General features: G+C 47.4%; 8 protein-coding genes and 1 non-coding gene across 12 annotated transcripts; 6 read left to right on the forward strand and 3 right to left on the reverse strand.

Moving 5' to 3' along the window:
- The first annotated feature begins 562 nt into the window (after positions 1–562).
- LOC9644680 (probable 2-oxoglutarate-dependent dioxygenase ANS) lies at positions 563–1879 on the forward strand. Its single transcript, XM_002983846.2, has 3 exons — positions 563–1057; positions 1157–1478; positions 1526–1879. Exons 1-3 carry the CDS (start codon positions 603–605, stop codon positions 1799–1801), a joined length of 1053 nt encoding a protein of 350 aa, XP_002983892.2. The 5' UTR covers positions 563–602; the 3' UTR covers positions 1802–1879.
- Positions 1880–1978: 99 nt separating this feature from the next.
- Positions 1979–3378, forward strand: LOC9644343 (flavonol synthase/flavanone 3-hydroxylase). The gene is made up of 3 exons (XM_024688946.1): positions 1979–2531; positions 2643–2964; positions 3026–3378. Exons 1-3 carry the CDS (start codon positions 2074–2076, stop codon positions 3299–3301), a joined length of 1056 nt encoding a protein of 351 aa, XP_024544714.1. The 5' UTR covers positions 1979–2073; the 3' UTR covers positions 3302–3378.
- Positions 3379–3382: 4 nt separating this feature from the next.
- Positions 3383–5401, reverse strand: LOC9644344 (late embryogenesis abundant protein ECP63). Its single transcript, XM_024688994.1, has one exon. The coding sequence runs from the start codon at positions 4990–4992 to the stop codon at positions 3403–3405; it is 1590 nt and encodes a 529-aa protein (XP_024544762.1). The 5' UTR covers positions 4993–5401; the 3' UTR covers positions 3383–3402.
- Positions 5402–5565: 164 nt separating this feature from the next.
- LOC9644681 lies at positions 5566–7546 on the forward strand. The gene is made up of 7 exons (XM_024688945.1): positions 5566–5851; positions 5907–6015; positions 6071–6165; positions 6369–6495; positions 6549–6641; positions 6685–6787; positions 6842–7546. The coding sequence occupies exons 1-7, from the start codon at positions 5670–5672 to the stop codon at positions 7204–7206; spliced, it is 1074 nt and encodes a 357-aa protein (XP_024544713.1). The 5' UTR covers positions 5566–5669; the 3' UTR covers positions 7207–7546.
- LOC9644345 (CSC1-like protein HYP1) lies at positions 7109–10144 on the reverse strand. Of its 2 annotated transcripts, none has more exons than XM_024688944.1 (10): positions 9840–10144; positions 9635–9790; positions 9495–9558; positions 9219–9431; positions 8973–9167; positions 8813–8913; positions 8269–8332; positions 7935–8213; positions 7638–7871; positions 7109–7579 (listed from the first exon to the last, which is right to left on the reverse strand). In XM_024688944.1, exons 1-10 carry the CDS (start codon positions 10121–10123, stop codon positions 7415–7417), a joined length of 1755 nt encoding a protein of 584 aa, XP_024544712.1. In that variant the 5' UTR covers positions 10124–10144; the 3' UTR covers positions 7109–7414. The 2 variants fall into 2 exon arrangements, with proteins under 2 accessions (XP_024544712.1, XP_002984025.1); XM_002983979.2 differs by having other exon boundaries at positions 8269–8548; positions 8612–8913.
- A 111-nt stretch (positions 10145–10255) lies between these two features.
- LOC9644682 lies at positions 10256–12136 on the forward strand. The gene is made up of 4 exons (XM_024689128.1): positions 10256–11057; positions 11125–11294; positions 11355–11936; positions 11991–12136. Exons 1-4 carry the CDS (start codon positions 10441–10443, stop codon positions 12032–12034), a joined length of 1413 nt encoding a protein of 470 aa, XP_024544896.1. The 5' UTR covers positions 10256–10440; the 3' UTR covers positions 12035–12136.
- A 9-nt stretch (positions 12137–12145) lies between these two features.
- Positions 12146–14547, forward strand: LOC9644346 (heparan-alpha-glucosaminide N-acetyltransferase). Of its 3 annotated transcripts, none has more exons than XM_024689126.1 (14): positions 12146–12224; positions 12276–12547; positions 12610–12747; positions 12803–12884; positions 12941–13017; positions 13072–13187; positions 13244–13340; positions 13406–13522; positions 13581–13672; positions 13726–13792; positions 13853–13934; positions 13991–14082; positions 14154–14297; positions 14372–14547. In XM_024689126.1, exons 2-14 carry the CDS (start codon positions 12356–12358, stop codon positions 14516–14518), a joined length of 1443 nt encoding a protein of 480 aa, XP_024544894.1. In that variant the 5' UTR covers positions 12146–12224; positions 12276–12355; the 3' UTR covers positions 14519–14547. The 3 variants fall into 3 exon arrangements, with proteins under 3 accessions (XP_024544894.1, XP_024544892.1, XP_024544895.1); XM_024689124.1 differs by having other exon boundaries at positions 12151–12224; positions 12337–12547; XM_024689127.1 differs by having other exon boundaries at positions 12166–12224; positions 12309–12547.
- Positions 14548–14749: 202 nt separating this feature from the next.
- TRNAQ-CUG lies at positions 14750–14821 on the forward strand. The gene has a single exon. It is a non-coding gene; the product is annotated as a tRNA-Gln (tRNA).
- Positions 14822–20401: 5580 nt separating this feature from the next.
- Positions 20402–23110, reverse strand: LOC9644348 (pentatricopeptide repeat-containing protein At3g24000, mitochondrial). The gene is made up of 2 exons (XM_002983980.3): positions 21636–23110; positions 20402–21570 (listed from the first exon to the last, which is right to left on the reverse strand). The coding sequence occupies exons 1-2, from the start codon at positions 23108–23110 to the stop codon at positions 20448–20450; spliced, it is 2598 nt and encodes an 865-aa protein (XP_002984026.2). The 3' UTR covers positions 20402–20447.
- Between the last annotated feature and the right edge of the window lie 3767 nt (positions 23111–26877).

Here is a 26877-nt window from a genome sequence, read left to right on the forward strand (position 1 = left end):
GAGCCAAGGGCTTTGAAGGGATAAACAAGAATGATGTGGGGTCAGAAGGGCATGTTGTTGCTCTTGATTTGGGATCACAAACATAAGTCTTAATTGGATGTTTTTCTGCATTGACGAAATGCTTAAGTATTCTCTTTTGTGCATCTGGGAATTTGGCACTAAGAATTTGAGCAAGCTCAGCATGAGGATCTGGGCTAGGAATGGAACCTCATGGTGATGGCATTTTAAGAAATTGATATTGCATGAGCAGCCTTTAGACTTACAGAAATGTTCAAGCTAGTCAATAATATCATTCTAAATAGTGATAAATTATTGACTAGCTTGAACATTTCTGTATATACAAGTTTTTCCATTTGCTGGGCCATACAGCAATAAAAACAATGGACGCGAGATTATATTTTTGTCAACGCAAATCTACGCTCTTTGTTAGAAAAAAGTGAAGCATCGAGTTGACTGAGAAGGTTAGCTAGTGAACACCCAACACCCAAGCACTGGCGACCATCGGGACACGTTGATATATCCCGCTCCAAATGTGTCGCTGCTATAAAGGTGCCATTAAAAGCAGGAAAAAAAGAAAAGAAAAGGAAAGAGAGATCTTTGCAATGGTTGAGGAGTTTGTTCCAGTCCAGGAGCTCGGCAAATCCTTGAAAGAGGTCCCCAAGAACTACATAGCTCCCGAGGACAAGATCCCGGTGGTGAACGAGCCTGGAAAGTCCGTCCCGGTGGTTGATCTCTGTGACTTTGATCTCAGCCCCAAGCAGCATGAGAGAGTGGTCCACGAGATCGCAACTGCCAGCAGCGAGTGGGGGTTCTTCCAGGTGATTAACCACGGCATCGATGTTGCCAAGCCGCAGAGGGCGTCGATGGATTTCTTCGAGCTGCCAAAGGAGGAGAAGCTCAAGTACGCTGCCAAGGAGTATGGCTTCAAGAGTGATGGCTATGGAAGTAAGATCTCCAACGCCGACGATGCTGTCCTACTATGGAGGGACTACCTTTTCCTGTGCACGTCTCCAAAGAGAAACTTGGATAACTGGCCCACACAGCCACCGGAATACAAGTAAGTCAGCTTCCCTGTTCTTCCATTTCTTTGTCTCGTGAAAATTTCCCTGTTCTTCCAGTTCTTCGTTTCTAAACCCCGTGACTGCTAACTTTCCAGAGAAGCGATGTCCGGTCTCGCTGATGACTTCCTGATGCTCGCAAAGAAAGTCCTGGGATTCCTATCCGAAGGTGTCGACCTCCCTACTGACTACTTCGAGAAGTGCTTCGGAATTCCCAACCAATCCATCCTGACGAACTACTATCCCGGTTGTCCAGAGCCTGACAAGGTGCTCGGCTTCATGCCCCACTCCGACTTTGGAGGACTTACGTTGCTGCTTCAAGATGGTGTTCCCGGCCTCCAAGTTCTCAAGAACAACACCTGGGTGGTCGTCGAGCCCATCCCGGGAGCAATCACCATCAACATCAGTGATCTCCTTGAGGTAAACGTTCTTCCTGTTTTGCACTTGTGTTTATGATGAATTCCCAGTTGATGAGCAACGGGAGGTACCGGAGTGTCATCCATCGCGTGCAAGTGAACGCGTCGCGTCCCAGGATGTCCATTGCTTGCAACTACAGCTGCTCGTTTGATTCCGGTGTTGCCCCTGCTCCGGAACTCATCGACGAGGAGCACCCCCAGCTCTACAAGCCTGTCAACTTCGGAGACTACGTTCAGGCGGTGGTGAAGAAGGGTCCAACTGGAAAGTCTTACATGCTTATCAACCACGACTCCAAACCGGAGTACATGCTCTTCCAAAAGCATTGAGAGAAGCAAGGTTTTCTACTGTGATCCTGGAAGTATCAATCAGAACAAAGAAATAATTATTGAGCTTCACGTTCACAAGAGGGCAGCTACATTATGAAAAACGCAATAGATCTTTTTGTCAAACTTTGGAACGTCAATGATACCCAAATGTTAAGGACAGAAAAAAGTCAAGCCTCGAGTTGACTGGTAGCTAGTCAACACCCACCTGCTCCAATTGTTTCGCTATTAAAAAGGTACGAGCATCTGAAAGGACGAAAGGAGAGATCTTTGCAATGGTTACGGAGTTTGTTCCAGTCCAAGAGCTCAGCAAATCATTGAAAGCGGTCCCCAAGAACTACATAGCTCCCGAGGACAAGGTCCCGGTGGTGACCCGCGAGCCTGGGAAGTCCGTACCCGTGGTTGATCTCTGTGACTTCAATCTCAGCCCCGAGCAGCATGAGAGAGTGGTGCGCGAGATCGCAAGTGCCAGCAGCGAGTGGGGATTCTTCCAGGTGATCAACCACGGCATTGATGTCACCAAGCCGCAGAAGGTGTCGAGGGAGTTCTTCGAGCTGCCCAAGGAGGAGAAACTCAAGTATGCCGCCAAGGAGTATGGCTTCAAGAGTGATGGCTATGGAAGTAAGATCTCCAATGCTGCCGACGCTGTCCAGCTATGGAGGGACTACTTTTTCCTGTGCACGTCTCCAAAGAGGAACTTGGATAGCTGGCCCGCGCAGCCACTGCAATACAAGTAAGCTAGCTTCTCTGTTCTTCCATTTCTTCGTCTCTGAAAGGTGGTCTGTTATGAAGTCCCTGTTCTTCCATTTCTTCGTCTTTAAACTCCGTGATTGCTAACTTCCAGAGAAGTGATGTCCGGTCTCTCTGATGACTTCCTGATGCTCACGAGGAAAATCCTGGGATTCCTGTCCGAAGGCGTTGGTCTCCCTACAGACTACTTCGAGAAATGCTTTGGAGTTCCCAACCAATCCATCCTGACGAACTACTATCCCGGTTGTCCAGAGCCTGACAAGGTGCTCGGCATCGAGCCCCATTCCGACTTTGGAGGACTCACATTGCTGCTTCAAGATGGCGTTCCCGGCCTCCAAGTTCTCCAGAACAACACCTGGGTGGTCGTCGAGCCCATCCCGGGAGCAATCACCATCAACATCAGTGATCTCCTCGAGGTAAAGTTCTTCCTGTTCTGCTCTGTCCGTCTCCAAACTTGTGTTTGTGATGAACGCCCAGCTGATGAGCAACGGGAGGTACCAGAGTGTCATCCATCGCGTGAAAGTGAACGCATCACGTCCCAGGATGTCCATCGCTTCCAACTACAGCTGCTTGTTCGATTCGACCGTCGCCCCTGCTCCGGAACTCATCGACGAGGACCACCCCCAGCTCTACAAGCCTGTCAAATTCGGAGACTACGTTCAAGAGGTGGTGAAGAAGGGTCCAACTGGAAAGGCTTACATGTTTATCAACCACGACTCCAAGCCAGAGTACATGCTCCTCCCAAAGCATTGACAGAAGCAAGGTCTTGTACTGTGATCCTGGAAGTTGCAATCAGAACAAGTAAATAAAACAGTGAAGTGAACGACAAAGTTTTACCTGGTACACGCTCCAAGCTAGCGCTTGCTCCTCTCCTCGTCCTGCTTAGCTTTCTCTGCTTCGACTACGCGCTGTGTCATCTCGTCTGTAAGCTGCTGCTTCCTGTCCACGACCCACTCAGCCACGGATTCAATGACGCTCTTGTCCTGCTCTTTAGTTGGTGGTGGTGAAGACGATGCGGTGGCAGCAGCATCATCCAGCACTTTTTGCTCAGCTACAATCCGCTCGGTCTCCTCGCGGGCAGCGTCGTTGAGTTTGGCGAGATTGGGAGGCACTTGCGTTCTGCCTTGAGCTGCCGACATCGCGCGCTGTGCGTCAACCTCACGAGCCGACACGGACTGTACATGACGAATCGATCCCTGTAATACGTCCGTGAACTCGGAAGCCACATCCCCGATTGCGTCCAGGATCCCCCTGCCAGCTTCAGTCGCCGCCTCCATGCGTTGCTTGGTGTTTTCCTTCACTTTCTCGGCATTGTCTCTGGCTTTGCTCTTTGCCTCGTCGTATTTTTCTCGAAGGTTACGTTGCTGTGGTTGAGGGGCTTCTGCTTTCTGTGGCCGATGTTCTTGGTGCTCTCCGGCTGTTGGCGTTGTGACAACACCCTTGACGTAATTCAGTACACCTTTGCCTCGATCTGCCGTCTCATCGGTCTTGTGCTTTACATTTTCGACAGCGTCTTCACTTTTCTGCTTCAAGATCCCCGCCGTATCCTTGACTTTGTCCACCACCCGGATCCCTCTTGCTGCAGCCTCATCCTTCGTTTCATACACCTTGTTACGTGTGTCTTCCGCGGTGCCTTTGACACGATCCAAGAGAGCATTGCCTCGCTCAGAAGCCTCGTCTTTTGTCTCGTCAACCGAGTCATCCGCCGCATTCTTGCCTTTCTCCTTCAGCTCATCGGCTCTGTTGCCAACTCGCTCGGTTCTATCGTGCGTCACGTCCTCGGTAGTCCCGGCCACAGCGTTCCTCAAGTTACTAGCCATCTCACCGAGTGCTCCAAACAGGCCTTTGCCTTGCTCCGAAGCTCTGTCCGCTGCGTCTCCAGCCTTGTGTTTTGTTTCATCCACAGCACTCCGAGCTCTGTCCGTCACCTCGTCCTTGGTTTCCCTCACATACCTCTTCGTATCGTCCACCGTTCTCTGAGTTTTATCTTTCACCTCGTCCTTGGTTTCTATTGCAGATTTCTTCGTTTCCTCGGCGGACCTCTTTGCTTTGTCTGTCACCTCGTCCTTGGTTTCTCTCGCAGACTTCTTTGTTTCATCGGCGACCCTCTTTGCTTTGTCTGTCACCTCGTCCTTGGTTTCTCTGGCAGACTTCTTTGTTTCATCGGTGGTCCTCTTCGCTCTGTCTGTCACCTCGTCCTTGGTTTCTCTCGCAGACTTCTTTGTTTCATCGGTGGTTCTCTTGGCTTTGTCAGTCATCTCATCCTTGGTTTCTCTCGCGGACCTCTTTGTATCGTCCACTGTCTTGCCAGCTCGATCCTTGATATCGTCTTTGGTCTCTCTAGCGGATTTTTTCGTGTCGTCGGCTCTTTCTCTGGCTCGGTCAGTTTGATCCTCGGTTTTTCCTTGGTATTCCCCAGCAGTCTCTCGAGCCCTGTCCGCCATATGACGTCCCTGTTCCTTGGCGTCCTCTGTGACGCCCCCGACAGCGTTCTTGATATTCGTGGCGATTTCTCCCAGCGCACCGAGCAAACCCTTGCCATGTTCCTCGGTCTTGTGCTTGGCTTCATCGATCCTGTGCTTCGATTCATCGATCTTCTGCTGCCCGTGACTGGAATCCTCAGCCCTCTCGTCCTCTGGCAGTAGAAATCCCTTCTGGAACCATCCAGATCCCTGCTGCTGCTGGACTTCCTGAGGAGCATGCGTCGACAATCCAGGCTGGGACGCTCCAAAAGCCTCCTTGACATCCTGGGCCGCGTTCTCGGCGCCCTCGGCGACACTCTGGGCTCTAGATTGAATCAAAACCTCCCATTACTCACAAATTTCCCCCAGCATTGCAGCGTTTGATCGAAGAATCGAATGGACATACCCGTGCTTCACTGCGCGCTTAGCGTCATCCATAGCCAAAAGCTTCCAGTTTGAAATGCTTCTAAACGGCGCCAACCCTAACTTCGTGTAGAAACGTGGCAAGCCTCTGGCAGCATCCTAGCCGCTGGCACGTCAACGGCTGGATATGGACTTACGCGCCGGGCGATCGATCATTCTCTCTTAAGCTATGGTGGATTCTTTGATCGATCGCTTGCCCTAGCTACATTCTCTGTGCTCTCTCTTCCCGATCAGCGATGCGCGTATGGTGCCTGGGCTCATCGGCGGTGGTAGCAAGCTCCACCATTCAGCCGCGAGCGATCAAGAGCAGTATTGCGCCGCGATGGACGTGCTGCAGGGGAGATCTCAGGTTTCTTGACTATAACTTGGTCGGATCGTCGGCGGCATTCCTCCGGAGCTTTGGTTTCACGCCCTCGAGGTAGGAAATATCGCTCGAAATATTCTAAGAAATCGATCGATCGCTGTTTTGTTAGGAATGGCAAAGAGCTGCCTTGTGCCGATTGCCGAGGACGAGGGTATCTTTACTGCAAGGAGTGCGATCTCGGCAGCCCGTGCTCCTCCTGTGTGGAATGCGCTGGAAAGGTATACAGCTTGTTCTAAGATCTCATCTTATCTTCTTTCATGGAGTTCCTCCCAGGGGATTATGAAGTGCCAGCAGTGTCAAGGCGATCGAGTCGTGCGAGGAAGATCGGTCTACATGCACGAAGAGTTTTGGGAGAAGCTCCATTCAGTGTAAGTTCCTTCGCTCCATTTTTTTGTTGTCTCTCTATCTCTCTCTTTCTTTTTCTCTTCTCGGCGCATAGATGGTTTTCTAGACTGCTCTCTCGGATGCTGACCTCCTGCTTGTCTGGGAAGGTTTTTGGAAATTGCGATGGCTGGTTTTTCGATTAACAGTTTGTCCGCGACTGGGCCTAACGTTGGTCGTTGTCAAGCAGCTCTTCCATCACCGTGAAGGACGACGAAGCCATCGAAAACATGAGCATTCCAGCGGCTGTCGCCACCAAGCGTGTATATGGTCCTGTTACCGCAGCAACCCGGACCAAGATCAGCCATGCGCTAAAGGTTGGAAATACCATCGTAAATACCATCGTCGAGACTCACAGTTTCTCTCGTAGGACTTCGAAAGGCGGACTGGCTCAATAAGCAGTCGCATGAGGAAACTACACGAAGATCCAGTTTTGCACGCTGAAAGAGTAGCTGCGATTCAGGTATGAGAGTTTTTCAAAGCAAGGAGCTTACTGTTGTGCGTAGAAAGCGAAAGGAACGGATGAATCGAGGAAGAACATCTCGACTAAGCTGATAGCTTACTTCACGAACCCTGAGAATAGAATCAAACAAAGTTTACGCATGAAAGGTACCAGCAAAGTACCCTCTCCACAAAGTTCCTGACGCAACTGTCACAATGCAGGCGTGAAGTATTACTGCCGAGCTTGTGGAGAGGAGGGCCATCGAAAGAGCTTCTGCCCGAGCTCCACAGAGCCACCACGGCCGAGCCGCGCAGAATCGCGATGCAGCGAATGTGGAATCGTTGGACACCGAGCAAACTCCTGTCCTCGAAGCGATCGGCGGCACATTGGCCGAGCTCCATACAAGTGCACGAACTGCAATGGGACAGATCACAACGCTCGGACTTGTCCACAGATACTCGACAAGAGCTCGGCAAACAAATGCAGTATATGTAAAACTTACGGGCACAACAGGAGGACGTGCCCCGAAAGATCTTCCATGATACAAGAAACTCGCGATGGTGGTAGTGAAACTGAGGACCTGTGAATACAACTTACACAACGAGAACACTGATCGATCGATCGATCACCTGTACAAGTCGACGACGACGACCAACTGAAAACCAAAAAACTTACAAGGACGTAACCTTTGGCTGACTATCTTCCAAAAGATTGGCACACGCTTCCGGACCTACACGCAGACTTGATGTTAAGTTTCCACAGAATGACGATGAGAAGTGTTCATTGCTCCTGCTTTAAACTGGGGTTTCCGGGAGGAGAAGATCGGTGTTGTCATCAGCATCGCTTTTCCGGAGATCCAGTGATTGTAGAGCGGGATGCTTGTAAGATCCCTGTATGCACTGAAGTAGCTCATCTTTTGCGCCGCTTTTCTCATCTTCAGTATCCTTCTTCATTGTGGTCTGGAATATATCAAGTGATATCAATAAGTGCTGGAAAGAACGTTTCGTGCATACGTACCTCCATAGAAAGGTTTGCGAAGATCGGCACGAACCGGCTTTTGCAATAGTTGTCGAAGAAGAGAGTGATAAACGGAAGAAAAATGGTGAGAATGGATGCATTGGGCTTTTGTTTAACCCCGAAGACGCCAATGAAAGTGATTTGCATCAACACCAGCGCAAATATGACGCTGCTATGGACGTGCGGCCAGAACTGTCCACTTGTTTCATAGGAAGGCTCATAGACGAACAAAACCTGCGACAAGCACAAAGAACTTCGTCAGAGAAAGGAAACATTGTCACGTTTGATCAACAGTACCTGGTTGCGATAAACAATGTATCCAAACACGAGGTAAATCAACAAAAACGGGAGTAGCAACGGTGCCAGGACCGCGTACATGAGGCCCAGCAATATGAATAGTTGCACGCTTGGGAGAGCACGATAATATGGTAATGAAATAGCGTCTGTCTCGTCGAATGTGGTCTTGCCAAGGATTCGTACTTTGATGAAGTTGAGGAGGAAAATGCCAAGCTGTAGAATTTCCGTTGAAAACCCAGTCCAACCCGTAGTAAGAATGTAGGTGATGAAGAAAGTGGACTGCAATGAAATGCAAATAAGCGGAAAGTACAGAACAATGTAAGTTGCGGCTTACTTGTCTCGGCACATAGATGGCCAACTGGTTTGGAATGTTCTTCGGCTCCGAGAAGCCAGCGTAAAGTTGATCGATCAGAGATCCCGACAATGACGAGATGAAGAAGACGTTGCCAACCAGGAAAAAGAAGACTTTCCGTGCCGCTTCTCTTTCCTGAGTACTTCGAGAAACGTGTCCTTCGACCTTTGAGAGAAACAGCATAAGTGACGGAACAATGTAGAGCAATAGACTAAGTAGCACACTTGGAAGGTAACCAGTAATAACCGACTTAATACCAGGACTGCAGCAAAAGGGCGATGTCAATACCAACAAGTGATGAACGAAAAACAAAAATAAGACTTACATCTTCAAGACAATTTTGATGGCAGGGAACCACTTCCTGAGATTTTCCAGCTGAGCGATAGTTTGAACGAGACCCACAGGGATGACGAAAGTGAGGATGATAGCGAACACCGCGACCCATACTCCGACTGCATAGAGCTTTGACAAGAGGAGAGGGATAGATAAGTTTGGCCAGTAGACATCCCTAGGTTCTGGAGCCCAATCCGTAACCCAGGCCATTGGATTTTCTGCTTGCTGCGTCTGTGCGGCCATAGCAGCGCCCCATCGGCTCTTGAACGAAACAAACGCACTAGGAAGTTCTGCCTGTAAAAGAAAAAACAAAACAAACGATGTAACTTCTAACTTTAAGGATCTAAGGTCACCTCGCCGTTGTTTTGAAGCTCTCGTTGGCCCTCTCTAAACTCGTCGAAGAGTTCCTCAAACTTTCGGGACTTGAACTCAAGCTGGTCGACCTTTGAACCAAATAGTCCCAGCCACCCGTCTCGACAAGTTGGCCTTTCATGGGGAGCAATCTGCTTCAATCTCTCAATTTCCTTTACGAGCGACTCAAGCGTTTGCTGCAAAAGTAAGTCAGTAACAAGAAACGAGAAAAGATAAAGAGCACAAACCTTCTTGCGCACCACTCTCCAATCGCGAATAACCATTTGGTGGGACAAGTAAGTGTGCGGATGATACTGACTAAAAAACCGATCGATGGAAGCACTGTAGCTTTCTTCCTGGCTCTCTCGAGGTATAGAGCGAACAAGAACAGTGTACTGATCCGGTTGAGGCCGAGCGGTACTTAAAACCTCCAGCCGCTTCTGAGTAACGTGCTTGTATTCCTGGAAACCAAACAAAAGCTTGAATTTCAAGCAAAGCGAAAGAAATATTCCGGAAACACAGACCATGTGTAGAAGCCAATAAGCCGAGAATGAGATCACATATAGCGCAGCCAGATGAATCCAGAGCCTACGAAGAAAGAGAAAAAAGATTTTCTTCAAGGGAAGGGTATGATCGAATCTAATCGCTGAGAAAACAAACATACCGATTTGAGCCGTTACTTATGTTGGAAATCGTGAATAAATCCAAACTATCGAAGAGAAGCCCAATCTGAGAAGCGTGAGACACCTGGTTGTCGGTGTAATTCAGCGGTGCTAGAATTCCAACGCCGATGAGCGTGCAAATCGCGAAGAATCTCATGCTGGAGGAAGAAATGTAAGAGAAGAACGATCAATCGGAAAGGATCCAACCTGAAGATGAAAATCCGGAGGAGCACAGCCGCATCCAGGCCACACGACGCGATAATCTCGTCTTCCGATGGCTGGAGAGCTCGCTGGATCCATCCAGCTGATGGAACGAGGCTCGCGAGCTTGAATCGATCCGTCTTGAACACATTCTTCTGGCGCAGCACATACCTCGGGAAATACACATTGACATTCGTGCGCTGCTTGCGGAAGATCGAGTAGAGCGAGTAGAAGATCACCGCGAGGCCGATGTTGATCCCGGCGGACGCTACCAATCCTCCCAGCTGCATCGCTACAAACCGATAATCTTCGTCCTCCTCTCAAACCCTAGAAATAAAAATGTGACACAGTGTTACGTGGCGCTCTGGCACGGGTCCACGTTATGCCGACGTGGCGGGTTTGACACTAGGGGAAGGGTTTTAGTAGCTAGAGCTTCTTCGTTGTGAGGTAGGCCGCCAACAGGGCGCTTTCTTGGATCTCGCGAAGAAGAAGCTGTTAGATTGGGATCCAATGCGATTTTCTTCGCGTTCTAGCGATCGATCTTCAAGCTCTGGCGACGAATCGAGGTTAATCTCGTGAAATATTCCAGGCTCTCCAGTCCGGCACGATGATCCCGAGATCATGGGGATCTCGCCTCTCGATCTCGCTTCTCCTCATCAATTTGGCAGCGATTATGGAGAAAGCCGACGAATCGCTCCTGCCGGCCGTGTACAAGGAAGTAGCGCAGACATTCCATGCCACTCCATCGGAGCTAGGGGCTCTCACTTTCATCCGGGCCCTGGTCCAAGCGATATTCTCCCCGGCGGCAGGGATCTTGTCGATGCGCTACAATCGTCCGGCAGTGATTGGCCTGGGCACGATCTTTTGGGCATTCTCCACCGCCGCCGTGGCCTTCTCCCAGAATTTCTCCCAGTGCGCGTGGTCCAGGGCCGTCAATGGCATCGGTCTCGCCATCGTGATCCCCGCGACGCAGTCTTTTATCGCGGATAGCTACTTGGATGGTGGTAGAGGCGTCGCGTTTGGATGGCTCAATCTGGTGGGATCCTTGGGGGGGATTGGGGGAAGCATGGCCGCGACTATCATGGCCGGCTATGAGATTGCTGGAATGCCTGGATGGCGCTTCGCGTTTATCCTCATGGCTTTGCTCAGTGCTTTCATCGGGTGGCTGGTTCATCAGTTTGTCATCGATCCAAGAGGGGGATCAAGCCTTCCGTCTTCGATGCTGTAAGTTCTTTCGGTTCTTTCTCTGGTGTTCTAAGCTCTCTCTCTCTCTGTCTTTTTTTTTTTGTAGTCGGAGTGAGAAGGAGATGAAAGCTCTCCCAAACATTTGGAGGGACTCCTTCTCTGCGATCAACAACATCGTGAGGGTACGGACTTTTCAGCTGATAGTCTTGCAAGGACTTGTTGGATCATTTCCTTGGACAGCGATGGTGTTCTTCACAATGTGGTTCCAACTTATTGGCAAGCTTTCCTATCGATTTTTTCTCTCGTTTTCCTGACTCGTGGCTACCTCTTTCCCAGGCTTTGGACACAAAGGAGCAGCAATGCTAGTCGGACTCTTCTCCATGGGAAATGCCTTTGGCGCTCTCCTCGGTGGCTGGATCGGTGACCAGGCGGCTCGGAGATATCCAAACTCGGGCCGGATTATGTGTGCGCAGTTCAGCTCGTTCATGGGAATCCCATTCTCGTGGCTGCTGCTCCACGGACTCCCGCAAGAACCAGGTCTCTGGTACGCATTCGCAGTTACTCTCGTTTGCATGGGACTTATCATCAGCTGGAACCAAGCTTGTGCCAACAATCCCATGTTTGCAGACGTGGTTCCTCCCAAGCACAGAACGATGATTTACGCTTTCGACCGGGCCTTTGAGGGAGCTTTCTCGGCCATGGCCGCTCCTCTCGTGGGAATTCTGGCCGAGCAAGTCTATGGATACAGGCGAGGAGTGATTATCACGGAAGTTGGCTCCAGAGAGGAAGCCATTGCTCTATCCAGGGGACTGTTTGCGATGATGGCTATACCTTTCGGGATTTGCTGCCTCTCCTACACTCCCCTTTACAGGACTTACAAGCTCGACAGGCTCAGGCCGATGGGAGCTCAACACCAGAGTGATTCTTCTATAAACTTTTGATAAATTCATCCCTCACGTTTGGATTTAACAGGTGACTTTGAATCGAGTGAAAAGATGACTGATCAGGAAGGGTGATAACTTACTTGGTCGACGCAAAAGGATACAGCGTTGGCAAGCCAACTGTAAGATCCTTCTCTGTTACAGTAGTACTGTAATATGAATCATTTTAACACCGAAGCTTTCGTGTTCTTGCCGCCAATTTTTTCCCCGCGAGAATGGCGACGAGTTATGGCTGCGGATTCCAAGCGACTGCCGTCCTAAACAGGTATGCTCGACAAAACAAAATGCTGTCAACAGCTTCTTTTGTTTTTGTTAGCTAAGAGAAACTTGGAAGAAGCTCTCACTTAAGTTTTGTGTCTGGATGTTGTTCTCGTGAGAGCTTTGCTTTGGGGCGCAATGGCAGAGCAAGGAGAAGTTCACGAGAAATTAGAGGGTCATGACACTAAAGAGCACAAGATTTCCTTCCATGAAGAAGACCACCATGTCAAGAAAGAGTCTCTTCTCAATGGGGATCAAGCAGTAGCTGTGCCACTCAAGAAGCCTGTTCGCATCGCTACACTGGACGTTTTCCGTGGCCTCACAGTAGCGGTAAGTAGAGTTTTCAAGTTCTCTTCTTTATCCAATTCTAACTTCTGATGGTTTGGTTCTAGCTTATGGTGTTGGTGGATGATGCCGGTGGAGAGTGGCCAAGAATCAATCACTCGCCATGGAATGGATGCACGCTTGCTGATCTTGTGATGCCATTTTTTCTCTTCATTGTGGGTGTAGCTATCGCTCTTGCGTTAAAGGTAGACCTCTCAGACTGTGACCTTCAGATTTTAATCCCTTCTCCTTTGCGTGCAGAGAATCCCGGACCAGGTGGCAGCAACACAAAAGGTCGTGATAAGAACTCTCAAGCTTCTTTTCTGGGGACTGCTGCTTCAAGGTACTCACACATTTTACATGAGAGATTGTGAATCTTTTTCCTTGTTTCATTTGTAGGTGGCTTTTCTCACGCACCGGACGATCTAAGTTATGGAGTTGACATGAGGAAAATTCGGTGGTGTGGCATTCTTCAAGTGAGCTTTAGCTTTGTATTTCATTTCCTTTGGCTATAGATGTGTATTTTCCAGCGCATTGCCTTTGGCTACCTGATAGTTGCTCTGGTGGAGATCGCTACAACCAAGAGCCGGTCGTTGGAATTGCCAAAAGGACACTTTGGAATTTTCAAGCTCTACAAATGGCACTGGTAAGTTTTCTTAATCTCGTATAGATATCTCTACTGGCAACTTTGTATGGTATCAGGGCCTGCGCGTTGGCTGTTGTTATAATCTATCACTCGGTTGCCTATGGGCTCTACGTCCCTGACTGGCACTTCATAGATTCGGGTCATCGTTTTGTTGTAAGTCTGGCAAAGTTTGTTTTTTCTTCCCAAATAAATGTCCTCTTGTTCTCATTCGCCATCAGGTTCAATGTGGTGTTCGAGGAGATATTGGCCCCGCTTGCAATGCAGTTGGACATATCGATCGCACGATTCTTGGAATCAATCATCTCTACCAAAGTCCCGAGTGGACAAGAACTCAGGTACTTGAACATTCTATTCTTTTTAGAATCAACGGAAACTTTGGTGTTGTCTTCTCAGTCTTGTGATTTGGATTCACCGGCAGAAGGCGATCCTCCCGCTAATGCTCCAGCTTGGTGCAAAGCTCCATTTGAACCAGAAGGGATTTTAAGGTTCGAGATTTTCTTGCTGCTATATTTCTTGCTCACCATGTCTACGTCTATAGCTCAATCTCGGCAATTCTAAGCTGTATAATTGGGATCCATTATGGACACGTCCTCATACACTTCAAGGTACTCGTGCTAGCTTCGCAAAGTTTGCTAGTATATATTCTTTTCCTTCTTTCTCTGAAGGGACATATGAAGCGAGTTTTGCACTGGACGATCCCTGCAGCCGCGCTTCTCGTCCTTGCAACTATTCTCCACTTCACTCATGGTAACAATCTCTCTTTCTCAAGCCGAAGTTAAAGTTTTCTCGAATGGTGATCTCAGCGATTCCACTCAACAAGCAACTCTACAGCTTCAGCTACGTGTGCTTCACAGCTGGAGCTGCCGGAATGATTTTCTCGCTGCTCTACGTCGTGGTAACGAAAGATACTCCTTTGTTTCTTACTGCCACGAAATCCTCAGGTCTCTCTCTCTTTCTGAATGGCAGATTGATATCTTTGGCATCAACCAGCCGACTTTGATCTTCCAGTGGATGGGACTCAACGCAATGTTCGTGTTTGTGATGGCTGCCTCTGGAATCGCTGCCGCCTTCGTCAATGGCTGGTACTGGCACGATCCCAGCAACAATCTGGTATGAAGCAGTTCTTCGCTTGGTTTTCTCTCACTCACGAGAGCTCCAATGATGCTCAAATGTTTTGCTCGCAGGTAAACTGGATCAAGAAGCATGTTTTTGTAAACGTGTGGCATTCCCAGCGAGTTGGAACGCTGCTTTACGTTTTGATCGCAGAGATCCTGTTCTGGGGACTCGTCTCTGGCATTTTGCACTGGCGAGGTATCTATTGGAAACTCTGAAATGAAAATACTCCGCTTAAACTCGAGTCCAAAGTGATCAAGGTGACCATGGTTTCCGATAATCTGCCGTCTTGTGATCTTCGACGCCAATTTCCCAGTATGAGAGTCCATGATCCTTCGAAAGAGGCGGCCGAGATTCTGTTGATAGTGGGGCAGATTCTTGTCATGACTGTAATGGGCATTTGGCCTAGGTAGCGGGAGAATATACTATCACCGGAATCATGTGAAAATGGTTTCGTGGTCTAGTGGTGATGACACTGGACTCTGAATCCAGTAACCCGAGTTCGAATCTCGGCGAAACCTTGTCCTTGAGAAATCTTTGAGATCCTTCACGTAAATTTCTGAATTGCGTGGCTGCTCGCTCAACACCTCCGACACCTTCCAGTTTCCAAACTTGACGTCGATCGAGCAGAGCTTTTCAGCAGGGTTTTCCTGTGTTGTTGGACACGGGATTCGCAAAAATGTTTAACTCAGCATGGAATGTTTTGACTAGTCAGTGTGTAAAACGTTCTAGATGGGTTCAAATGGAGTAAATGACAGTCTCTGTTGTCTCGTGTAACGGTGTTGACTCAATTGAACGACTGTAATATGTTGGTTTTGGGGTGTCGATCATTTACGTATTTTTGTCTAATTTCTCACGCTGAGAGGAACATGGCAGCGGCTACGATCACAATCACTGCTTCTCTTCGTGTCTCAGATTCCACACAGACGGTTTCCATCACCGAAAGTGTACACTGGAGTGATATCAGCAACGCAGTCCGTCAATTCCCCAAATGTTCTTAGGCCTAGTAAGTTCAAGACTTGGAAAACTTTCTTCCTTTCCCTAGCCTTCGGTATAAATTCTAGGTGCGCTTGCCGGCATCGTCTCACAGTGATGTTTGTAGGGCCAAAATTCCGGACGGAGCGGAGTCTAGGGAGCTCAAGGTAGGATCTTACCTTGGAGTCGCTGCTACTTCTTTGAATCCTCCGAAGTTCATCACGAAGGTTGCTGTTTTATGTTTTTTTTTCCAGCGACGGGGAACTATCGGCGTCCCTCTTGTATTTCATATGCTTCTTTCGTTTTGTTCTTGTGGAAGATTCTAGTCTTTTCCATGTTGTGAGGGATGACTCATCAAACTCCTCGAGCGAAGGCTGCCACCGTCGACGTGCCCAGCGGTCGCATTTTCCAAGCCGGCAGTCGATGACATGAAGCACCTTCACCGTTTTTCCAGCTATACCAAAGAAAGAGCTGAAATGGTAACAAAGCCTAGCATTGCGGCTGAGGAAAGTCCCTCTCCTGTCCAAGGGTGAGCTTCCGAGACATAGATAGAGTCTTTCGATTCGTCGTAATGGACAAACCATGTGTTGATGTAGTTTGATAGAAAGCCGAATTTAAGCTTGTTCCTCTGCAAATACCCAGTAAGTTGACCAATGATGTGATAATACGGACCTCCTGACGGATGAGGATCTCGCTTCCCCAACTTTGTTGCACCCATTTCTGATGCAATTCCTCGTATGAGCTGACCTGAAGCGCATTCCATGTTTTCATCTCACCTGGAGACAATGGTTTCCATTTCCCATCTTGTAGCACGAAAGCTAGTAGATGATCCGGCATTCCTTGAAAACCTGGACTAGCAAGAGACTTGGAGGCTCTGAATGAGCTCCATTGCAATGGCAGAGCATATGCATGTTGTAAGATTATCGATGCCACTTCTAAAGCTTGACTAAGTGCACTCTGTAGGCATATTTCTTGGACAGCATGCACAGTGTGTTGATTGAAGGCAGGGATCCGAATTAAATAGTCTGGATCAAGAAGTAGCAACAAGTGTTTCTTCAGCTCATCAAATTCGGACCAGGGGCGCATTTTGGCTGGAAACCATTTCAGTGCTTTGTTTTTGTGCGTTGATCGATTCATTTGCGGAGCAATGTCGACGTGAGGCAATCGTCCTAGAACGATTTCTCTAATTGTCTTTTCCTCGGATCTTGGCCATCTCCGAAGAAGCGGAGACCAGTCCATTGAGTAGCAACACGGAAAAAAAGCCGAGAGCAGCGAGTCTAGTATCCAAGATCAATGGGTTCTTCGCATTGCTGCTAAACGAGCACTGGACTTGTGATGACAGCTCCTGGCATTTTTGGCGGCGCTAGATACATCATACCCCCAGAACGCATCCGATCACCGGCGTCACACGTCCCCTTTTCGGAGATTGCAACCAAATCCGAGCTGCTGCGTGTGCAAGATTGATCGATCCTACACGTCCGGCGGTTGCAACCTCAAATTCGAGCTTCGGCGTGTGCAAGATTGATCGATCACACTGGTTATTGGCTCTCAGGAACAAAGATCGCTCCTTTAGAGCAACCGGGCTGCCATGAGACACTATGCGTTGAAAGATCGCTACTTTAGCCCTGCCGCTGCTCCGGAAGAAGCCCCAGACCCGACATACGCTCACCGCGTTCTCGAGCTCCCGCTCAGCGAGCGCGACGATCCTCTGTAAGACCTCCGATCAGGATCCCGGAGGCCTTAAGGCGCTTCCTTGTGCTAGCTACAAGCTCGGGCAGGATCCCGGAGGCAAGGTGCTTCCTTGTGCTAGCTACAAGCACGGGCTTTCTTGCTGATCTGATCAAGCGAGCGCGAGCCAAGCAGATGCGGCTTTGCCATACATTGCATCAACGCAACGGAAAGAGACCGTACATTTCCACACCGCAGAGAGACACCCTTGTACCTTGTCAAAACAATGCGCGCCCGAGATGCCCCAAAAACCCGGTGAAGAAGAAGTGCCTGTTGGTTTAATCAGGGCCGTCTGATCCATGAGATCCGACGGCTGTGAGGCGGGTTAATTTCTTAAAGCATTTTGGGGCACAGATTCGAACCTTGTGATGTCTTAGACGAGAAAAAAGTTTTTTGAAAAGAAACCTAGGCAAATGGCAGAAGAAGTGCGATACAGGGTAAGCCGCTTAGCTGCGAGTAGAGCTCTGGAATTGCTTCATGTGCCCCAGAAAAGTGGTGTAAGGCGTGATGAAGATGGCCCCTTCCTACATGCTAGGGATCTCCTTGGTTGCCCGTTTGTGCGGCCGCTTATTAGCAGCAACGTTTCAGTGGGACGAAGTATTGCCACTGCTGATTGGGGAGTAGGGCGGGAGCTATTCCCAACCAAGCTTTATGTATGGAATAACATCCATGAGCTGGTCGATCGCTTTGTTGCAAGAGAGATCGATGAAACAGAGGAAGTCTTTTTTGTGCCTGAGCGGCATCGACAAGCTTATCCTGTGGATTCTCTAGCTGCGATGGCAGTTATCGGCAGCCGACTCTTCGAGCGGCTGCCACAGGTCTTTACAGGGCGCTTGGTTCCCGAGCTTAGCATCATGTTGGCAGGCAACAATCGAAGTGTAAGACCCTGGGGTTGTTTGGTAGGAGTAATTCATTTGGAGCTTGAGGGGCTGGGTGTGCAAGACATTGCTGCGAATTTAGAACGTGGTTCTCGCTTCAGAGAAGCTATGGAGAGGGTTTATTGTTACTGTGAGCAGTGGAAGACAGACTATGCGGTGATTATTGGTGCACGCCATCTGTGGTTTTGTGTCAGGCGTGGCTACAATGGCTTTGCTATAGCTGAACCGATGAAGATCTCTGAGGTGCCAATGAAATACTTTTGGTATCTCATCTTCTCCGGTGTAGCCGATGCCACCGATGCCACCGAGTCACAGCATGATCCATACATTTGTGAGGAGCTCCCGATGCTACGTGTGATACTGCCCAAGGATTTCAACAAGCTTGTCAAGCGCAACATGAAGAACCTAGCAAGCGAGTTGGCATACATCTCCACAGCAAAGGTGCATAAGAAGCTTAAGTTTTGGAGGTTTGAGGAGTTTTACAGGGAGTTCCAGCAGGGAATGGTGTTGTCTTCGAAAGTGGCAAGGGCAGTGTACAGAGGATCTGAGAAAGTGGTGGTGAAGATGGTGGACATGTCTCAACCGGATTCAAAGGTTGGTGCTGCCATGCTGTTTGTCCGGGAGATTCTCATGTATTCTAGGCTCAAAGCCATGCAAGGTCGTGGAGTTCCCAAGCTCTTAGAGTATGGCGTCCTCAATGGGGATATGTTCTCAGTGATTGTCATGTCTGATGAAGGTGATAGTACTCTTCCTTGCCGAACATATCCCCAACTCAAAGAGCCTGCCACAAGAGTGTTGCGCGAGATTTACCAGTGTGGTGCTTATCATGGGACTTTTGAGGTTTCAGATGTTGTGGTCTCTGTGGACCGTGATCTACCACCCAAAGTTAGCATTGTGGGCTTCTCCTTGGGTGGCATTGTCTCAATTGAGCATAATCCTTGGAGGGATGAGCTGAGTTGTGTCATGTCAGCTATTGGAATCATGGAGGAGTCATCATTGGAAGAAGATGGCACCGAGGATGAGGAGAATGAAGATTACTACTCTAGCATGGAAAGCCCCTAGGTAGTTTTGCACGCTCATTTTCATTTCAAGAGTTGAATTTCCTTGTTGGTTTTAATGCTTCTTTTCATTTCAAGGGAACCAAAAGCGAGACTTCTAAAGTCTAGCTAGCCTCCCTTGACTTTTTGATCTTGATCTTGCCTTAAGGACAATAGTGGGAACGATTTCCTCCACCTTAAGTCAAAGGACGCTAGCTAGAGTAGGCCAAAGATTGTAAGAACTCTTCAGGCCTGTTCTCTTGCCTGGACGGTTCTTGTTCACCTTCCTCTCCTCGACCTTCCCTGTCGGTTCTGGGAACCTCATGACCTTGCGGGTCTCAAACCTGACCAGCATTCTCGTTGCTTTGAATCTTGAGAATCTTGTTGTAGATGTGGACGTCTCCACGGTACTGGAAGAAATAAAAATGCCTCAGAGAAGAGTAAATTTACTCACGAAAGAATCACAATGATAGAAGAACTGAACCAGGAAGGAATAACATTTTCTACATCCACTCGAAGTGGGTGCTTGGTGGTGGCCGGCGTCCGAGTAGGCCGAAACCAAAGCTGTCCACGAGCACACGTCTTTGTGAGGTATCTCGTAGAAAAGCTCGCGAGCGGTCTCAAGCTTCCCGAGGAAACTCACAAGAGCGCTTCCAACGCCAGCGTTGAGAGTGGCGGCAGCTGCGTCTGCATTTGCATGTACCAAAGCTCCCAGTCGCAAGTGTCCACAGGCCGCGTAGGAGTTGAGAGCTTCCACAATTGCACTTTGCTCCTTCCAGCTGCATTCGTTGGAGCAATTCGATGTCCAGAGTTTTCGTGTTTAAACACGATCAAGTTGACGGGATCCGCAAAATATTTTGACTAAAAGCGTTCAAATGGTGTTGATGACAGTCTTCTGTTTCACTTGTCGCGCTGTAACGTGACTCTATTTAACGACCGTGTGATTTTATAGTGGGTATCGCCAAGAATTTGTGGTTTAACTAAAGGTTATCAAACAAACTGATCGCCATTCTCAAAACCAGGAACGCATCTTCTAAACTTCCGCACACTTACGATCGTGCTTCAAGAATCCAACCTTCAATAGGTTTCCCAGAGTCTACACTCCGCAAAGCAAGAAAAGAAAAGAAAATCTGGTAACAAACCTTGCAGAAGCCAAAACAACATCTTGCAAAAGCGAACGTAGAAAACATCCCGATCCTGACGACAATATCCATCCAAAGCAAGTGTACTTTCTCTGGCAAGCTTATAGATAAGCTTACCTTCGTCGACGATTCCACCAGCAATTGAGATGAAAGTCACCTTGTTTGTTGCAACACCTTCCAATTGCATCTGGCGAATCATCCCAGAGCCTGCGCGAAGCGAGAATGCTGGACATAACGATCATGCTCGAGTTGGTTCGATCAAAAACGTCCTTGGAACGTTCCAAGCTGCCACATTTCCCATATGGTCACCGATGCAGTCACCACAAACAAGTCAGCCTCAAGAACTTCAACTTTCCCAGATTGTAAGTAAGCAAAGAGAATATCTTGTTACCAGTAGTCTCCACAGGAGCAAATCCCACCTTCAAAGTGATGAAACCGAGTTCCATCTCGGACAATAATCCGCCGGCCTGTGATCTTCGACGCCAGTTTCCCAACAGTATGACAGTCCGAGCACACCCTCAAGTTTTTGATGATCCTCAGCGTCGATCCTGGCGGGCTTGTGATCAACCCAAAACCCATGGCCATCTTCTCGCTGTGAAACTTGAGCAGCTCCTCTTTCTTGTCATCACTCACGTCGTGGAAAACGTCCCTGGTATCTGGAACATATCCTTCCTCCTCCTTCATCCGAGAGTAAAGACGCTCAAGCTCCGCCCGGATCTCCAAGTTCCGTGGGTTTGATGTATCTCCCACTGAAAACTCGTAGATTTTGTCCCTGTACTCGATGGAGCTGCAGCCTGTTTGCCTCTTGACTCCTTTCTTCCTCATGTATCTCCTCAGCTTTGCAACATCATCCCATCTTCCAGCGGCAGCGTACATATTGTTGAGCAGTACGTAAGAGCCTGGATTCTCCGGCTCAAGCGCCACGATCCTCTTGGTGAGAGCTTTGCCGCGCCTCACGTCCCCATGAACTTTACAGCCACCCAGCAGCGTCACCAAGGCCACGAAGCTGACTTTGAATGGCATCGTGTGTAACACATGCTCCGCTTCTTTCAGCCACCCTGCTCGTCCCAGAAGATCTATAAACCCGACCGTGTTTTCCTCGTCTCGTTCTATGCCGAAGTCCTGGCTTAAACCCATGAAATAGTCGATCCCTTCGTACAGTCGTCCACCGTGGCTGCAGGCGTGAAGAACACTTGAAGCGGTCACCTCGTTCTGTGCTATCCCCTGTAAGTTCATCAGGTGCGAGAGCTCCAAGGCTTCTTCGGCGTGGCCGTGTTGAGCGCTTGCAGCGATCATAGCGCTCCACGAAACCACGTCCTTGTTTGAAATGCCATCGAAGGATTTCTTTGCGTCGGCCAGGCTTCCGCACTTGGCGTACATGTTCACCAGTGCTGTTCCGAGAATGACGTCCTTCTCGAAACCACAGGAAGTGCTGCATTCGTGGATAAATTTTCCTTCTCTGAGGGCTCCCAGACTGGCACACGAGTCTACCACGCTGGAAAACGTGAACCTGTATGCAAAGCAAACGATGAACCGTTAGAAAGAAGGAAAACAAATAGAAGGTATTTCACGTACCTGTCAGGAGTGAAGCCCTCGAGTAACATATTCTTATAGAGAAACAAGGCGTCCTTCCCCTTATCAAACTGTGCATAAGCAGCGAGCATCGTGTTCCAAGCTCCGAGTTCTTTCTTCTCGATGCTGTAAAAGTACCTCCGTGCGCTCTCCAAACTCCCACACCTTGTAAACATGCTTATCAGATTGTTCTGCATTGCAAAGTCCCTGTCAAACCCCCTAGCAGTGATCCTTACGTGTAGCATTCTCCCATCTTCCAGCCTCTTGGGACTTGCACACGCTCCCAGAATGCTGGAGAAAGTGTAGATATCCGGAGTGTGGCCCAGCGTGCACATCCTGTGGAACAAAGAAAACGCGTCCTTGTCATGTCCATAGAGAGTGTAAGCAGCGATCATCGCATTCCAGCTTACCACGTCCTTGACATCCATGGTGAGGAACAAGCTCTTGGAATCCTTCAAGCTGCCACACTTTGCATACATGGTGATGAGAGCGTTTCTCACACTTATGTTTCCAAAGTGCTTGCTCTCAAGTATGTGCTTGTGGATGTGCTTGCCGTCGAGCAGAAAATCCGGACTGGAGCAAGCTCCAAGGATTGCTGCGTACGTGAAAGCATCTGGCTCCAGCCCCTGCGATCGCATCTTCCAGTAAGTATCAAGAGCCAAATCGTTCTTGCCATGACGAACATACGCACCTATCATGGCAGTCACCGAAATAATGTCTCGCATAGCTCCCATGGACCGAAAGACGCTCTCGGCCTCCTCTAGGCACCCGCACTTCGCGAAGAGATGGATCAAAGACGTGGCTACCACCACGTCCTTCTCAAATCCAAGCTCCTCGGCTTTTCGCTGGACCATTCTCCCTTCTTCCACGTCCAAAAGTTTCGTGCATGCCGCCAGGACGCTGGAGAGGGTGTAAGCGTCGATGGAGATCTCTTTTCTCACCATCTCCTTGTAAACTTCCAGTGCCTCTTGGTACATTGCGTTCTGGACGTAGCACTCGACGAGGATGCTCCAGGAGAAGGCGTTGCGCTGCTTGATTCGATCGAAAACCTGGCGGGCATCCTCCGGGCTCTTGCATTTCCCATACATTTGGATGATCATATTGGCCAAGAATGTGTCGTGCTCGTCGTCCGCGTGATCCCTGATGTGCTCGTGGACGAGCTTGCCATCGATCAGAGCCCTCTCTTGGCCGCATTTCTTGAGCAATCTCACGTACTCGGGGAAATCCAGGGCGGACTTCGCCTCGGAGAGGCTGCTCTCCAGGCCGGGAATCCGATAGAATTTCCACAGAGGATATTTCTCCTCGAATCTTACCGGGCCCTTGATCCTCCAGGGCTCGCGCTCCTCGCGCTCCTCGCGCGGAAGCTCCTTCCATCGCCTGCGATCTTCGACCTTGCGGCGCAGCTCCCGGTTCTGGATGCGCTCCTTGGCAGGGCTCACCTCCTTGACAAGCGGGAGAGGCCCGAGGCAACCCTCCATAGCAAAGATAACCTAATTTATGATTTGATGAATATGCTTTACTTCAAAGTCAGCATATTCTTTTATTAAGTACGCTTTAAAAAATAGGAAGGATGTATAAATCTCTTTTTTCCAAATATGTAAAATCAAGTTGTGAGTGCATGAAATATAGAACAGGAATACAAAAAATGTGCATATCAGTTATCCCAAAAACCATAATTTATATATAAGAGGGAATAGTTTGGATTAAAACCAATCTAACGACTACCAAAATCCCACTGTATTAATATTAATATACAACTGTATACTTGGACTTCATATTATCCCTTCCTTTTGGAATAATGAAAGATCATTAAAGTTTTCTTGTAAATGGGTTGAAATCTGAAGGAACATCAAAATGAGGCATTGATGGATCTATATGTGATATCAATTGTTCCTAATCCCTTGTATGAAGTGTTTTAATTATTGCACATGCACAATTTCTGAAGGATCGACCTATTGAATGTTATGCTAAGCCTCATAAACTTGTAGTCTAACTTGCCTCAACACCCAATATGGTCTTTTTAATTAAGCAAAGAGCCCTTTAGATAAACCACATACCATATAATGGGGAAACAAACTAACATCAAATCATCCACTTTATACTCCATAAGTGGATAATGATGAGAATTGTAATGCAGTTGTTATATGCAGCCCAAGTGTTCGGTAAATTTTGCTCGGACAAGCGGAAGAATGCTTGTCAAATATTGATCCCACGATTTAGTATTGGTAGCTCATGATAATCGTGAAGGTAAACACAACTCCGTTGATAATATTAGATCATGACTATATAAGAATTTATATAGTGAAGCATGAACAAAACTTTGCACCCCTATGATATATACATACTAAAGAGACAGCAAATAACCATCCCAATCCAAGTGTTAAAAGATTATGTACTTTGTGATTATCCCTTTGAATGACCGAACGAGCTATTTCACCAAACTGTTTAATTATGGATGATAAGCACTCGTGAAAGTGTGGTTTATCCTCAATCGAGACATTAAAACATGAAATGCCTCAACCATAAATAAGGGACTATTATCCAAAAGAATACGCTCTAAACAAAAATATTGAAATACCACTTGATTGAGGAGAAAGTATCTAACAACAGTTGCAAAGGCACTAATAAAAGCACCAACTTCCACTTAGCAAGTCAAATAATTAGAAGCATAATAATATACTCATTGCTAACAGTCGATCATGGAAAAGGTCCCATAAAATTAAACACCACCAACTCAAACAAATGAGAAATTATAATTGACTCTAACCATCCTTCCACAACACAAGGGGGAGTATAACAAGCTTTGCACCAAATACAATTACGCATATACTGAATAATATCACATTGCATCTTTAGCCTATGTAGCTTCTTAGTCATACAATGATGTCCCATATGCCCACCTAGAACAAAAGAATCATGGTAGGCATGAAGAAACTATGGAATAAAGATTGAAGGCACCACCAACTGTAAATGATCATCAAGATCCGTCCTCACAAAATAAAGAAAGTTGTCTTCAAGGCCGTGTTACAAACACGGCCGGGATCCCGGCCGTGTTCACCGTGTTTCACGAACACGGCCATGGGTCGTGTTCCCACGGCCGTGTTCGTGAACAGTGGTCCGTGTTACTAACACGGACCACTGTTCAGAATATTCTTGTGCGGAATATTCTGGTTTTAGGGCGCACGGCATCACACGACAATCCAGCCAGGGCGCACCATTTCAGGGCACAGCAGCAGCAATCCAAGGCAAACAAGCATGGCGCAGCAGGACAGTTCCTCATCCTGAAGACGAGCTTGAGTCAGGACAGGAAGAGGAAGATGGAGATGATGTCGAAGATCGTGAGGTCGAAGATCATGAGGTTGAAGATGACGATGAGATGCAGGATATTTGAGTAGTTTAAAAGTGTGAAGTAGTTTATGTGCAAATAAAAATATTAAGAATAATATAATAAAATATAGCATATTCCTATAATAATATAATAAGAAATAGAATATAATTTTTAAATAACATATTCTTAGAATATTCAGTAGAATATTCGTGAGCCATCGTGGGCCGTGATCGTGTTCCGTGTTCGGGTTCCTGAAATCTGAGGCTCGTGTTCGTGTTCCGTGTTCGTGTTCGTAACTATGCTTCAAGGTGATGTTGAGAATGTAAATGCTAAAATAATAAATCATTAGCAAATGATGCAAAATTCTCAAACCCATATCAAAGCCTTCGAATCTATAGCTCAATCTTTTGAGCCTCGCAAACCTCATCAAGATAAAGTAAATTTTTCTCTACACCTTATGGACACTGAATATCAAATACAATAACCACTGACAGCACAGAATCTTTGTTTAGAAAATCCACAAATGTTGGAACAACAAGCACATAAAAAACATAAAAAGAGAGTGAAGAAGGAAGAAAAGCTCGAAAAAGGGCATTAGCATTAGCCATAAAACTCCCTGGGCGATGAACAACATGAAAATTATATATTTGAAGTTTCAAAGCCCACCAAGTAGTACGACCAACCAAATTCTTTTACTTCAATAATGAAGTAACAACAATATGATCACCTTTTAGTAATATCCTAGAACCATGTAGATATAAATAAAGTTTCTTGAAACCCCAAACTACTACTAAACACTCTTTTGTCGTGGAGTAGTTCACCTCCGCTGGTTATAATGTGCAATGGGATGGTGCTAACTAAGCACATTTAGGTTCTTTTGCATCAACACACCTCCAAGACCAATATAAAAAACATCCATGTGCAAAATAAAAAATCAAGTGTAGTCAAGATACACCAAAACTAGAGGAGTCGTCAATAACTCCTTGAAATCTATGAACACTTGTTTACAGTTTACAGACCAAATGAAAAATGACTTTAACAATGCTTACAATAGTGTTGTGCGATTAGAAAGATAATTCACAAAACGATTGAGATATTGCACCTTGCCCAGGAAGCGCTGCACATCATTCACACACTTCGGAATAGGGAATTTTAGATTAGCCACAAATTTGTCAGGATCAACTTACAAACCTTCACGAGAAATATGGTACCCAAGATAAGTCATATCCTTGGACTTAAACACACATTTTGACTGCTTCAGCTTTAAACCAACTTCTCGTAGTCGATATAACACTTTATAAATATCATGGATGTGTTCCTCCTATATCCCCTTCGAGTGGATTAAAACATTATTGATGAAGTCAGCAATCACCTCTGGCATATCACAAAAAACCTCATCCATTATCTACTGGAAAGTCGTTGGAGCATTGTTCAAACCAAACGGCATCACCAAAAACTTGTACAAACTAAACGATATATGAAAAATAGTCTTAGGAATATCTTCTTTGGCCATTGATATTTGCTAGTATCTAGAAGCAAGATCTAGCTTGGTGAACTAACAACTTCTCCCGAAACGATCTAAGAGATTAACTATGTAAGGAAAATGGTATACATCTAGGATCGTCACTTCGTTTAACGGATGAAAGTCAATGCAGAAATAAATACTCCTAAGGATTTCATGACTTTCAAATAACACCCTTTTGTAACATCTTCTTGACATTTGCATGTAAAATCTTAATCTCTTTGGGTAACCCACGACAAATAGGGACTTTGATTGGACAAGCATCTTTAGTTAAAATCAGATAACATGTGGCAATTTTGGCTCTAAATGATATGTCAAATTCAAAGAGATCAGCATATTCCTTCATAAGCCGGACAATTGTTACAATATAAAGACCGTTGGAGGGATCAAAAAAG

Source organism: Selaginella moellendorffii, unplaced genomic scaffold, assembly GCF_000143415.4.
Source record: "Selaginella moellendorffii unplaced genomic scaffold, v1.0 SELMOscaffold_60, whole genome shotgun sequence".
NCBI lineage: Eukaryota > Viridiplantae > Streptophyta > Lycopodiopsida > Selaginellales > Selaginellaceae > Selaginella > Selaginella moellendorffii.